Genomic DNA, 13,522 nt, shown 5'->3' with positions numbered 1-13,522 from the left:
GCAGGTGGAGGCAGGGGACCCCACTAGGGGAGCAGCCCCACGGTTATGTAACTCACTGCTCTCGGTATCCTTGTCGGCTTCTCGTTTTTTCCACCAGTCTTGTGAGCTTTTTGCAAGAGTCACAAGATTTTGCTTTTCTCAGCTTAGTCATTGGGGACCTGTAAACATCTCAGACGGTTAAGCGTCTGTCTACAATGCAGGAGACCTGGGTTCGATCCCTGGGTAGGGAAGATCCCCTGAAGAAGGAAATGGCAATCCACTCCAGGACTATTGCCTGGAAAATCCCATGGACAGAGGAGCCTGGTAGGCTACAGTCCATGGGGTCGCAAAGAGTCGGACACGACTGAGCGACTTCACTTCACTTCAAACATCTTAATACAGAGATACTTAACCATGAAGGAGCGTGAGAGGCCTGGTAATAAGTACATAGCACTTCCCTGACCCTAAAACCTGTGCAGTGGGCACTTCGGCTCTTTAACTCAAGTCCCAGGCAGTAACAATTTCTAGGACTTTATTCCCAAATGCTATTTTAGGGGAGAGTGTTTTCAAGGTGTATCCTCGCTAGAGCAACGTGAATTGCTTCTATTTACAATATCGTCATTGCATGGTATTCCTGCCCATCCTTTCAGCTGGGCAGACTTAATTCATTAAGTGTGTAAATAGAGATTAGTTTTGCAGTCCTAGTAATTGGGGAGCAACAGTTGTCCACAGCAACCTCAAGCTGACTCAGGGATTCTTCAGTTATCACGTGAGCATGAGGCCATCTGCCTGCTCCCTGTCCCCACCCCCATTTTACCCTGTCTTTTGCAGTCACAAGGTTAGTCATGCCTTCTTCCTGAAGCCTACTGGGTCTCTGCGCAGGTGGAGATGATTTTCCTAGGAAACTGGATTCCTGGAGCTGCACTAGTGGGAAGTGAGAAGGAAAGGAAAGGAAACGAGGTCCTGGTTGCTTGTTGAGCAACTAGTATGTCACAGTATGTCTGTGGTTTTAGGAGACTCTCCATAACCTGTCAGTCATTTCTTGACCAAAGTTGGACTGCACCATTCAAACACCTAACTCTTTAATTCGTGTGCTTACAGGAAGTTCACACACAGAGATCCCGAGGTGCTTCATTTGGTTTCTCAGTGTTTAATTTGATGAATGCCATCATGGGAAGTGGCATCCTTGGCTTAGCTTATGTTATGGCTCATACTGGTATCCTTGGATTTAGGTGAGTTTTTTTCTTATTTTACTATTTTTTTTTTTCATTTTAATAGTACATTGGGAAGCAAAGAGATAGGCTGTAGAACTTGGTATTATACAACTTCTAGTTATTTCTGGGGTTCTTCTTATTCTTATATTGTTGCTAGTCTGTAGCTTGGAAGGATGCTATATAATTTTTTTTTTTTAATCCAAAGTGTGGCTAATTTTTTAAAAAAGAGAAACTTGATCCACATTCCTTAATAACCTTAACAAGTGGCTTATTTGTTGTGTTCAGTGAACCAAAGTAAATCAGTTTATCAGTCATGCAGATTATTTATAAATAGCGATTTTGTAATTGTAAATAATACATATAATACTTTAGTTTCTCTCCATCTCTTTCTTTCCTCCTGTTAAGTAGTTACATGTACCCTGTGTTTATTCCTTTACATCTTTTAAGACTCAGCTCATAGGCCAGTTTGCCCAAGACAGAAAACATTGCTGTCTTTTCTGTGTTTCCATTGTACTTTTATATTCATTCTTTTATTACAGTGTAATTATCTGTTTGCAAGTTATTTTCCCTGCTGAACTCTGAAATCCTTTAGGACTAGATCTTATCCTTAGCATGGAGCATCATGCTTAATAGAATGAATGAACAAGCTTGTTTTGTCAGTACAAGCAGACCTATTTTTTCTATGAAATTTAAAATACAGTCTCATGTAGGATCATTTTTGCTTTTACTTTGAATTTCTTGGTTAGCTAACCAACTTTTAAGTAACCCAACTTGCTTTTATTATGGGATGTATTTGCACACTTTCATAGTTTTAAAACTTAAAAGCTATGTATGACACCTCAGGCAAGACATAATCATAGGACTTATTTCTTAGTTCCAACTGAAAAATCACATTTTTTACTGCAGGATCTCACATGCAGATATATACCACTGATTGGGTGCTTGCTGAATCATATCACAGTTTCCACTCGGTGATGCCAACCTTATTTTGTGAGGTCTCTGATGTCAGTTGACAAGTATACTCTCACCTCTCCATTTTGCTACTTATTCACAAGTATTAAGCAGACTGCAAAGATAGAATGTCTTCAACTTCAGGAGCACTCCTCTGGAAACTTGTCTTGCCAATATCTTCCTGAGAATAAGTAAGGGATTATATATGCTGTTTCTTTTCATATTTCTGGTGAGAGGACCCCAATTATTACATTACACATTTTTCAAATCATGTCATTAAAAGTGTGTTAACTGTATTTTTTTGGTTTGCTTTGTTGAGTATGTTTAATAGATGCTGAAATTCAGTGTTTATTCAAAATTATAGGGAGGTACTCATCACTGAGGGCTTCTCAGATGGCTCAGCAGTAAAGAACCCGCCTGCCAGTGCAGGAGACGTAAGAGACGTGGATTCAGTCTCTGGGTGGGGAAGATCCCCTGGAAGAGGGCATGGCAACCCACTCCAGTATTCTTGCCTGGAGAATCTCATGGGCAGAGGAGCCTGGAGGGCTACAGTCCATAGGGTTGCAAGAGTTGGACATGACTGAAATGACTAAACAACAGCAACGCATCGTTGAAAGGGGAGGGATAGAGTAAAGAAAAAAGACGATGGGATTTCCCAACTGAAACTTACTTCTCTTAAGTTGGAGAGAAGACAGAGGAGCCTAGAGGGCTACAGTCCATAGAGTCACAAAGAATCAAACATGACTGAAGCAACTTAGCACTCATACACGCGACCGTTTGAATGTGAAAAAAAAAAATGTTTTTTGAATGAAATACCATAAAAAGGAAACTTTTAGGGGACAAATTTGACCATGTACTCTTTTATGTTTTAGTTTCTTGCTGCTGATAGTTGCTCTCCTGGCTTCTTACTCAGTTCATCTCCTGCTTAGCCTGTGTATTCAGACAGGTAAGTAAAACGTGTGCATTTGATAAAATAGCCTATTGAGATCATGTTAGCCAGGTTGGCTGTCTCAAATCTAATTTCCAGTGGGAATATTAGGTAGGGTGGTTGAAATGGAGAATTTCAGAAGGTCAGAATATATGGACCCAGTCCTTCAGGGGAATATCCGAGGACAGATGAGGAGGAGGAAACCAGCATTCTTCCCCTGCCTTTCTCCACAAGATGTGACATAGTTTTCTAGGTTAGAGTAGATTAGGGAAAGCACCTGAAAGGTGTTTAAAGGCTCCAGACCTTGTGTTAGGGAGAAGCAGTGCCCAGGTGTTCATGCTGATCATCTTTCTCCTAGGGGGATCACTTTCTGGAGAACACCTTCCCAGACCCACTACTGCTGTCTCTGCCCCCCATATATAGATGTGTACATATAAGGAAGTTTTTTCCACTTATGCAGTTCAGACATGTATTGAATAAGTTCTTTTAAGTTGCAATCAATAAGTGTATGAATCATGGAACTGCTTTCTTAAAAGTTTTTCTTTTGGCATTAACAAATACTCTGTGTCCACCAGTCCTGGTCTTTCTATCTGCCTAGGCTGATCTCCCTTTGGATTAGGACAGTTATGATGCCAGAATCATGAGTTTAAGTCTCATATGGATGGGTTCACTTTGCCCTGTTGTTTTCAAGTTTTTAAGAAACACAACGGATACATAAAATAGATAAAAATGGGATTGTTCTGGTTGAAACAGGTGTTTCTTAAGTATTTTAAGACTTCAGAACAGAGTTCTAAATCCACAGCTCTAGTCTGTTTAATCTGTCTATGCATCAGACACATCTGCAGATTGTTCTGTAAACAGGTTTCTAAGCCTCAGGGATTCTAATTCCAAAAATCTAAGGTAGGATTCAGGAATCTCTTTTTAAAAGTCCTCCAGGGGACTCTTACACAACACTGACTTAGGATCCATAGTTCATAGCTGTAAGTTGTGTCATTGCTTTTGGTCACTCAACCAACAAATACATTCCTTTGCTTGCAGGGGGCTTGGGTGACTGGGTAGACAGATAGAAATACTAGGAAATGATGCAATATTAATCGCAAAGTAACAAGTTGTTCATACAACATCCCAAATTCAGGAGTAAGAGCATTAAAGAAGTATATTTATAAATCCTGCTGAAAGGTGACTGAATTTTAATGCATGTTTTGAAATTTTGCTTCTTTGTTTAAAAAAGTTATTTTTACTTAATTGTGATAGTTTAACATCTTCATAGGTTATTTTATCATGGTTTCTACTAAAAGATTAATATGTTAGTCAGTCATGTGGCAATTATGTCTTCATTACCTGAAGTGTTTTGCTTTATTAATTTAAATTATTTGGAAGTAGTATTCAATTTATGAAGATTTCCAAATAATGCTTTTTTTTTTTTTTTTTTTGCTTTCCTTCAGATCATATATATTTAACTTTAAAATTCTGACATCTGTTGTTCTTTTCTATAACTTTGGGACATCTAAAGTGAAAAGCTCTGTTTTTCTTTCTTTTTTCTTTTTCTTTGATTTTTTGTAGCTTACTTGGGCCATGAACTAACTTCTTCATGATTCTTCATACACAGTGCTGCACCTGTCTGCTGTTGATTGAATTCCTTCAGTTACTGTAAAGTTCTCTGTGGAGGTAGGCTTTAAAAATAATAACAAATCATATATATATGTATATGTAGCATATGCATATGCTATACATATATGCTAGGGAATAATACACAGCTAAATTTCTCTCTAGTTTATTGGACTGTCATAAAAGAGTATTCAGACTGGATTTGTTGATTGGAGAAAGAATTATCACAAGTCTTTACAGATTAGCTTCATTATTTGCCTAGAGCACAAGAAAAATTCTACCTTTATAGAAGTTCAGTTCAGTCACTCAGTTGTGTCCGACTCTTTGCGACCCCATGAATTGCAGCACGCCAGGCTTCCCTATCCATCATCAACTCCCATGGTTCACTCAAACTCACATCCATCGAGTCAGTGATGCCATCCAGCCATCTCATCCTCTGTTGTCCCCTTTTCCTCCTGCCCCCAATCTCTCCCAGCATCAGAGTCTTTTCCAATGAGTCAGCTCTTCGAATGAGGTGGCTAAAGTATTGGAGTTTCAGCTTTAGCATCATTCCTTCCCAAGAACAGGATTTCTTTTCATAAAATTCTGCTATTTTTGATTTTATATAGGATTTGGGATCTGTCTGGACTTTTCTGGAGGGCTGAGGCATATAAGGTACCTTAATCCCTCTAGCCTTAGTTTGTGCTTAGTCATTTCAATCATGTCCAACTCTGAATCCCCATGGACTATAGCCCGCCAGGCTCCTTTGTCCATGGAATTCTCCAGGCAAGAATACTGGACTGAGGAGCCATTCCCTTCTCCAGAGGATCTTCCCGACCCAGGAAACCTTAGTTTGCCAATTCTAAAATGATAGTGATAATACTTTTCTCTTGGGATTATTGTGAGAATGAAATATAATAACATACACAAAATGTTAAGTCCTTGGTAAAATGCTAGTAGCTTTTATCATTATGAGTTCTCATTGGGCCAGAACCCATAAGGATTGCAAAGTATGTTTATATATATGTATATATTTTGGCTGCATGGCATGTGGGATCTTAGTTCCCCAACCAGAAATCGAACCCATGTTCCCTGCAGTAGCAGAGTCTTAACCGCTGGACCACCAGGGAGTTCCCCCAAGGTGCTGTACATACTGTACTGCTGTCTCAGAAACAGTTGGCTCATTATGATTCTCTGGGGAAATGTTTATGCTCTGGGAATAAATGAAGAGCTCCCCTCCTCTGGTTTCCACATCAGTGTCAACAGAAGAGAATCAGAGTCTTAGAACTCAGCCTGTATCTGGTCAGGTCCCGACTGCCTAGTCCTTGCTCCCTACCACTCACTGCATTGGCATCATTATTTGCCTTGAGATCATTTGGATTAATAATCTTATACCACTTAATTTATGTCACTCAGTTTATGTCAATCATTTCAAGAATCCTATGTTATCCTTCATTTCCCAGACTCACCCAATATAGTCCTGTCATTTTCTTTTTTTAATTTTATTGAAGTATAGTTGATTTACAATGTTGTGTTAATTTCTGCTATACAGCAGAGTGATTCAGTTATACAAATATGTGCATTTTTTCATATTCTATTCCATTATGGTTTATGACAGGATATTGAATATAGTTCCCCTTAACTCTTCTGAATATTTCCTTTCCTTTCTTACTCTAGGAGAACCTAAAACTTCTCTGTGAACACTGCTTTCCCTGCAGTTCTCTTAAGTGGCCTCTCTTTTCTCTTCCATGTCCCTCATACTGGTCTAAAGATAGGATAGATGTCCTACTGACATCTCATTTCTACTTCCTCTCCCTAAACCCCAGCTTTGAATCTCATGAAGTCTACCTTATGGATATCATATACAGACTCCTCAGCCATGTTCTGTCATTTCGTGAACATTTTAGCTTCTGCTTTCCTTTCAGTTTCTTCAATATCACCCCATCTGGATGGGTACTGGATGATTTCAGTAGCCATGTAGATAATCTAACACTTGCATTTCCTTAACTTTTTCTCTTCTAATGATTATATTCTCTGCCTACTTCAGCTACTTATTTCCCTGGTCATACTATTGATCTTGTCTTTACCAAAATATTATCCCCTCCAAAATCTCATTTTCAAGAATCCACCCTCCAAAAACTACCATCTTTTTAAGTGGATTCATGTCAATCTATGCCAAAACCAATACAGAATTGTAAAGTAAAAATTAAAAATAAATAAATTAATTAAAAAAAAAATTCATTCCCTCAAGTACTGCAACTCTGGCAATTCTTCACCCCCCACCTGGATTTAAGTTCATTGATCTACTGCTTTTGCTCTCTCCTTCACTGTCTTGTCCATATTTCCTCTCTGCATCCAGTTGAAGTTTCTTGTTGTTACAATCACACCTTTGCTCCTCCCTTTCACCATGCTACTTTCCTGGCAAAACTCCAATCATAGTTAAATGTAACAGCCTACCTCACACATGCACCTGTGCAGCTGACTATTCCTGAAGAAGAACATGAAGCCATGCAGATTAATGTCACTGTAATTCAGTGTCTAGTGGATCTCTGATGCTATCATCTAATCCTTATTAACTTCTTCAGTTCATTCACTTGCTTACTCTGCTACCTAGGAGATGGCTTTCATTTCTTCTTTCTCTCAGACCTTCAACACATTCTCCTTGATTTCATTTTTAGCTGATATCCTCACTTTCTTTTTCACTGAGAAAACAGAAACAATCATAAAAGAACATTATAAGCTCTTGCTGCCACTTCCACCCACCTGTCTTCACCTGTACCTTATATTCTGTTACTTTGGATGAACTCTCTGTGTTCCTGTCTGAGGCTAGCCGTCTGCTCTCACCTACAGTATTCAGCCACTTTCTCCCTTCTCTCTTCTTTTTCATCATCTTTGTACCTTTTTTTCTATCAGTTTACAAATAGACTATAATTTCTTCCACTTAAAAAAATGAGTCTGCATTCATTCACTATGCCCCCTGCCTTCATAGGGGATGACTGTCAGGTCGCACTAGTGGTAAAGCACCTGCCTGCCAGTGCAAGAGACTCAAGTTCAATCCCTGGGTCAGGAAGATCCCCTGGAAGAGTTCATGGCAACCCACTCCAGTATTCTTGCCTGGAGAATCCCATGGGCAGAGGAGCCTGGAGGGCCCCAATCCACAGGGCCATGAAGATTCAGACACAGCTAAAGCAGCTTAGCACACATGCACGCCATCGTAGTAAAGCTCTTGTCAAAATAGTTATCTATACTTCCCCTTCCTCTTATTCTCTCTCGAACATTCTTCAGTCAGCCTTTCCCCATTATTACACAGAAATTATTGTACCAGCATCTTCCACATTGCTGATCCAGTGGTCAGTTCTGTCTTCATCTTAGTTGACTAGTCAGCACCATTGGACACAGTTGGTTACACCTTCCTCTGTAAAACACTTATTCATACTCTCCTGGTTTCCTTCCTGTTTCACAGAATATGCTTTTCCTCTGCTAAATCCTTTTTATCTCCCTGTCTTCTAAACATTGGAGTATCCCTGGTACTGTTCCCCTGATCTCTTTTCTTTTACACTCTTGGGCTCATTACAGCCCTAAAATTGATACCCCTAGCCTGGATCTCTTCCCCTGAATTTCAGACTCATATCCAACTCCCTCCATGATATTGCCCACTTGGATATTTAATATGCTAATCTCAAATTTGCCTCTTTACACTGCCAGTCCACACTTCCCACTGTTTTCCTATCTAAGCAAATGATAAATCTTCCTTCTAGTTGCTCAGGCCAAAGACCTTAGAATTATTCTGGACTCTTCTTCTCATACTCCAAATGCAATTTCCAAATGTGAGAAAGTATCTGTCCTATAATTGTTAAAGTAAAATACTGACAAAACAAATGTGAAGACCATGATGAAAAGGTATAGAGGCTAACCCTCGATCCAACATTTGTATTAGTATTTACCTACATGAGTTGAAAATTTGTGAGCATGGATGTTTGTAGCAGCTTTATTTACAATTGTTAGAATTTAGAAGCAAAGAAGATGCCCTTCAGTAAGTGAATGGATAAACTGTGGTCCGTTCAGTTAATAGAATATATATACTTCAGCATTTCAGAGAAATGAACTGTCAAGCCTTGAAAAGACATGGAGGAATCTTATAAAGGCATCTTGCTAACTGAAAAAGCCAGTGTAAAAAGGCTGCATTCTGTATGGTTCCAACTATATGACATTCTAGGAAGGACTCATATCCAGTGAGAAGATCAGTAGTGGCCAGGGCTTAGGAAGGAAGGAGGAATGAATAGATGGAAGCAGAGATGCAATTTAAGGCAGTGAGACTATTCTGTATGATACTATACTGGTAAATACATGCCGTTATTCATTTATCAAAACCATAGAATGTACAGCACCAAGGATGAACTCTAATCTATGGATTTGTGGGGATAATGATGTGTCAGTGTAGATTCACTGATGTGACAAATATACCCCTCTGGTGGGGGATTTTGATAGTGGGTGGGGCTGTGCATGTGTGGGGATAGAATGTGAAAACTATACTTTCTGCTCAATTTTGCTCTGAACCTAAAATTGCTGTAAAAATAAAATCTGTTTTTAAAAAAATTAAAAGAAAAATACTCAGAGGCAAAGAGGAAACAGAGATAATTCACAGACCAGATGAAAACTTTAAAAGCTATATTTAATAGCTTCAGAGAACCAAAAGAAGATATTACATCGCTGAAATAAGAACAAGAAATTATTGCAAATGTATAGTAAGAGTATAAGAATCCTAGATGTTAGAAATGAAATTTAAAATTAATTTAGTAGCTGGGTTGAAAAGAGTTAAGGAAATTTCCTGGGGGGAAATAAAAATACAAGGAGCTTGAAAATGGGAGAAAAAATATAAGAAAATGAGAAGATCAGTCCAGGAGGTTCAGCATACAAATAATAAGAATTCCATGAAAACAGAAAAATTAGGTGATAGAAAATTATCAACAAAATAATACAAGCCAAGTTTGTAACTGAAAGAAATTAGTTTCCAGATTTAGAGAATTTTTCCTGGTAACCAGTGTAATAATTATAAAAGAATTCATATCAAGATGTATCCTTATGAAAAATTAGAAATACAGTTCTAAAGAGACTATACTGAAAGCTTCAGAGAGGAGAAACAAACAATTCTCATGCAAAGAGTCAAAAACTATAATGACAAAAGACTTCCTAGGAAGAACTATAAGTAAGAAGACTATAAAGCAATACCTTCAGAATTCTTGAGGAAAATGATCTCAATATAGAATGCTGCTGCTGCTGCTACTGCTGCTGCTAAGTCGCTTCAGTCGTGTTCGACTCTGTGCAACCCCATAGACGGCAGACCACCAGGCTCCCCCGTCCCTGGGATTCTCCAGGCAAGAACACTGGAGTGGCTTGCCATTTCCTTCTCCAATGCATGAAAGTGAAAAGTGAAAGTGAAGTCGCTCAGTTGTGTCCGACTCTCAGCGACCCCATGGACTGCAGCCTACCAGGCTCCTCCATCCATGGGATTTTCCAGGCAAGAGTACTGGAGTGGGTTGCCATTGCCTTCTCCGAATATAGAATGCTACATCCTGCCAAACTATTATTTAAGTGTATAGGTAGAATAAAAGACTCAAAAAATTATCTCCCATACACTCGTGTGTAATGAGCAATGGAGGATGCCACTTACCCAAGTTCAGTTCAGTTACTCAGTCGTGTCCAACTCTTTGCAACCCCATGGACTGCGGCATGCCAGGCTTCCCTGTCCATCACCAACTTCTAGAGCCTGCTCAAAATCGTGTCCATTAGGTTGGTGACACCATCCAACCATCTCATCCTCTGTCGTCCCCTTCTCCTCCTGCCTTCAATCTTTCCCAGCATCAGGGTCTTTTCCAATGAGTCAGTTCTTCACATCAGGTGGCCAAAGTATTGGAGCTTCAGCTTCAGTATCAGTCCTTCCAATGAATATTCAGGACTGATTTCCTTTAGGATTGACTGGTTGGATCTCCTTGCTGTCCAAAGGACTCTCAGGACCATAGTTTAAAAGCATCAATTCAGCGTTCAGCTTCAGTGCTCAGCTTACCAAAATTAGGTGGTACAAAAAAAAATTAGGGATCCAGCACAAGGGAGAGGATCCCTGGTGGTTCAGACAGTAAAGAACCCGCCTGTTCAGTCCCTGGGTTGGGAAGATCCCCCGGAGAAGGGAATGGCAACCCACTCCAGTATTCTTGCTTGGAGAATCCCATAAACCGAGGAGCCTGGTAGGCTGCAGTCCATGGAGTTGCAAAGAGTTGAACATGGCTGAGCAACTTACACACACACAGCACAGGGGAGAAGTGGAGGGAATTCCTAGGACAACAGTCAAACAGCAGGTCTGAGAGCCACCTGCAGGTTGAAGTAGTTCTTTTCACAAAGGCGCAGTCAGCTCGCCAGGTCATGCTTGCCTTCAGGAGTTTGTTCAGGATGGAAATCCTTTTCTTTTTCTTCTTCCTGAAGGGAGTGCCTTTCTCATTTCTCTGTCTAGCTCTAATTCGTACTAACAGTACCTGTTAGAATAGCAGTAGATTAGCAGTCAGACCTGGCTGTTACAGAAGTCTCAGAATCAAATAGTGGAAGATTGAAGCAAGGTATTAACAAAGAGAATAAAGTAGGGGGGAAAGCAAGTTAAGAAACTTGGGGAAGTTAGACTGAATGTGGAAGAGGGCCTGTCTGAGGATATCTCTGAAATTTCTGACACAGGCCACTGGATTGATGATAGTGTCATTAATGGTCATAAGAACACAGCAGGAGATGCTAGTTCAAAATAAAAATGAGTTCAGTTTTGGATATGTGTACTCTGAAATAAAATTAGATGGACCAGTCCTAGAAGTGAAGCCCAGGATAGAGGCTCATTCATTCATCCTATACTCATTTATCTGTGAGGATTACAGAGATAAATGACTTCCTTCCTTCCCTTAAAAAAGCTCATAATCTAGAAGGGGAGACAAATATATAAGCAAATGATTTATAATGTAGTGTGACTATTTAAATATGTGCAAGGTATAATGATAGCTCAGAGGAGAGAATGTTTTGCCTTGTCTCAGTGGGGGGTGAGGTGGGTGGTGAGGGTCAGCCAGTATTGGGAGGACTGAGCTAAAAAGGAATTTGACCAATAGACAAGGCAAGAGAGAACATTCCCACACATACAAAGGTACATACTGAATATTTTACCCACCATACCAAAACTAGTTTACTATTATTTATGCATAAGACACAAAGAAGAAAGTGAAACTGAATAAATAGACAAGTGTCAGATCTTAAGGAATTTGGAGCTTTTGCTGAGGCAGTGAGAAGTCACTGAGGTGGTTGGAAAAGAGTCAAAGTAGATACTAGGATTCACCAGTTGTTGCTTCCAAAGAGAATTTTGGTCCTTCTGAGAGCCCACTGAGAAAGAGAACATAGTCTCCTATCTTCCTCTTTCTAACGGTTACAATTCTTTTATGAGGATTTTATTTTTTAGCAATCATGAGGAAATAAAGAGTAAAATGACCCCTTGCCCTTCCCATGTTTTTTTTTTAATGAAACATGCTAGAGTGGTGATTTGAAATCCATCACAGCACCCTCTTTTTGTTAAAAAAAAAAAATCAAAGTGCTTCTTTTATTACCTAAAGTGAATTCCTATAGGTATTATAAGCCACTTGTGGTGGGCTAAGTTAGTTCAGTTCAGTTCAGTCGCTCAGTCGTGTCTGACTCCTTGTGACCCCATGGACTGCAGCATGCCAGGCTTCCCTGTCCATTACCAACTCCCGGAGCCTACTCAAACTCATGTCCATCGCTAAGTAAAGGTGCCCCCAAAACATATCCAGATTCTAATCCCTGTGAATGTTACCACTGATGGCAAAAAAGGGACTTTGCGAGGGAGACTATTCTGTGGACTCAGTGCAGTTACCTGGCCACAGAGAGAGAGAGCTCAGACGGCAGTGGAGAAAGCAATTACGGCCACAGAGGCAGAGACAGGAGTGATCTGGCCACAAACCAAGTCAGGCCAGCTGTTACCGGGAGCTGGAAGAGGCAAGGAATAGATTTCCTCTAGGGCCTCTAAAGAAACTGTGGCCTTGCTGCTACCTTGATCCTGACCCAGTGAGACTGATTCTGGCCTTCTGACCTCCAGAATTAGGAGAGAATAAATTTCTGCTCTTTTAAGTCACCAAATTTGTGATGCTTTGTTACACAGCCATAGTATACGAATACAGTACTTAAAATTAATATAATGCCATATAGCAAAGTAAAGGAGAAACAAAAACAAAATAAACAGTGTTAGTGATAGGATTTTTCTAAATGGGAAACAGTTTTTGGCAAAGTTCCAAACAAAACCAAAAATAGTAATTATGTTCCTGGAAATTTTAGTGTGTATTGAAAGCATTAGCCATTGTTTTCTCAGCATCTACCAAACAGAGGGTGTTTAATAAAAGCTGGGTATGTGGGTGATGATGGATGGATGTATTAGATACAGAGGGATTCTATTTTAAAAGTTCCAAATTTAACACACAGGCAGAGATTACATATGTCAGAAGTACCTTTGAAAATTTATTGTATAGTTTATAAAATAAAGTGTACAAATTTACATGTTGGACACCAAGATACCATTTCTTGATAAAGCTGAGAGCCTTTTATTTTTCCCCCACATTAGTCTGGGTACTGTGTGAAGGCTTTGGATCTCTTTAGGGTCCCATTCAGCACTGAGATGCTCTCATTGTGAGAGCAAATGAGACTGAAACTGATTGAAAGACAGTAGATTCCTATTTCCTATCTCAGTGCTCACAGTATTTGTTTATTGTTTGGTATGATAGCTGCCCACACTATAATTTTGTATCTTTTTCTTGTGATTAATGAGCATAGTTCA

The 13,522-nt window shown here is 39.6% G+C and overlaps 1 protein-coding gene across 2 annotated transcripts in view; it reads left to right on the top strand.

The window, feature by feature from the left end:
* Window positions 1-13,522, top strand: part of SLC38A6 (solute carrier family 38 member 6) — a 68,833-nt gene that overhangs the window by 490 nt on the left and 54,821 nt on the right. The window contains exons 2-4 of one of the 2 annotated variants that reach the window (XR_005718672.1): window positions 1,081-1,211; window positions 3,017-3,090; window positions 4,682-4,740. Coding sequence is in view for 1 of the 2 variants with exons in the window: in XM_040226318.1 (XP_040082252.1) it covers window positions 1,081-1,211; window positions 3,017-3,090 (205 nt within the window). In the remaining variant the exon portion in view is untranslated. The remainder of the gene's footprint in view (window positions 1-1,080; window positions 1,212-3,016; window positions 3,091-4,681; window positions 4,741-13,522) is intronic. The other variant, XM_040226318.1, reaches the window with a different exon arrangement.

Source organism: Oryx dammah, unplaced genomic scaffold (genome assembly GCF_014754425.2).
Source record: "Oryx dammah isolate SB20612 unplaced genomic scaffold, SCBI_Odam_1.1 HiC_scaffold_26, whole genome shotgun sequence".
NCBI classification, from domain to species: domain Eukaryota; kingdom Metazoa; phylum Chordata; class Mammalia; order Artiodactyla; family Bovidae; genus Oryx; species Oryx dammah.
The sequence above is the reverse complement of the archived record's forward strand: the minus strand, read 5'-3'. Positions and strand labels throughout refer to the sequence as shown.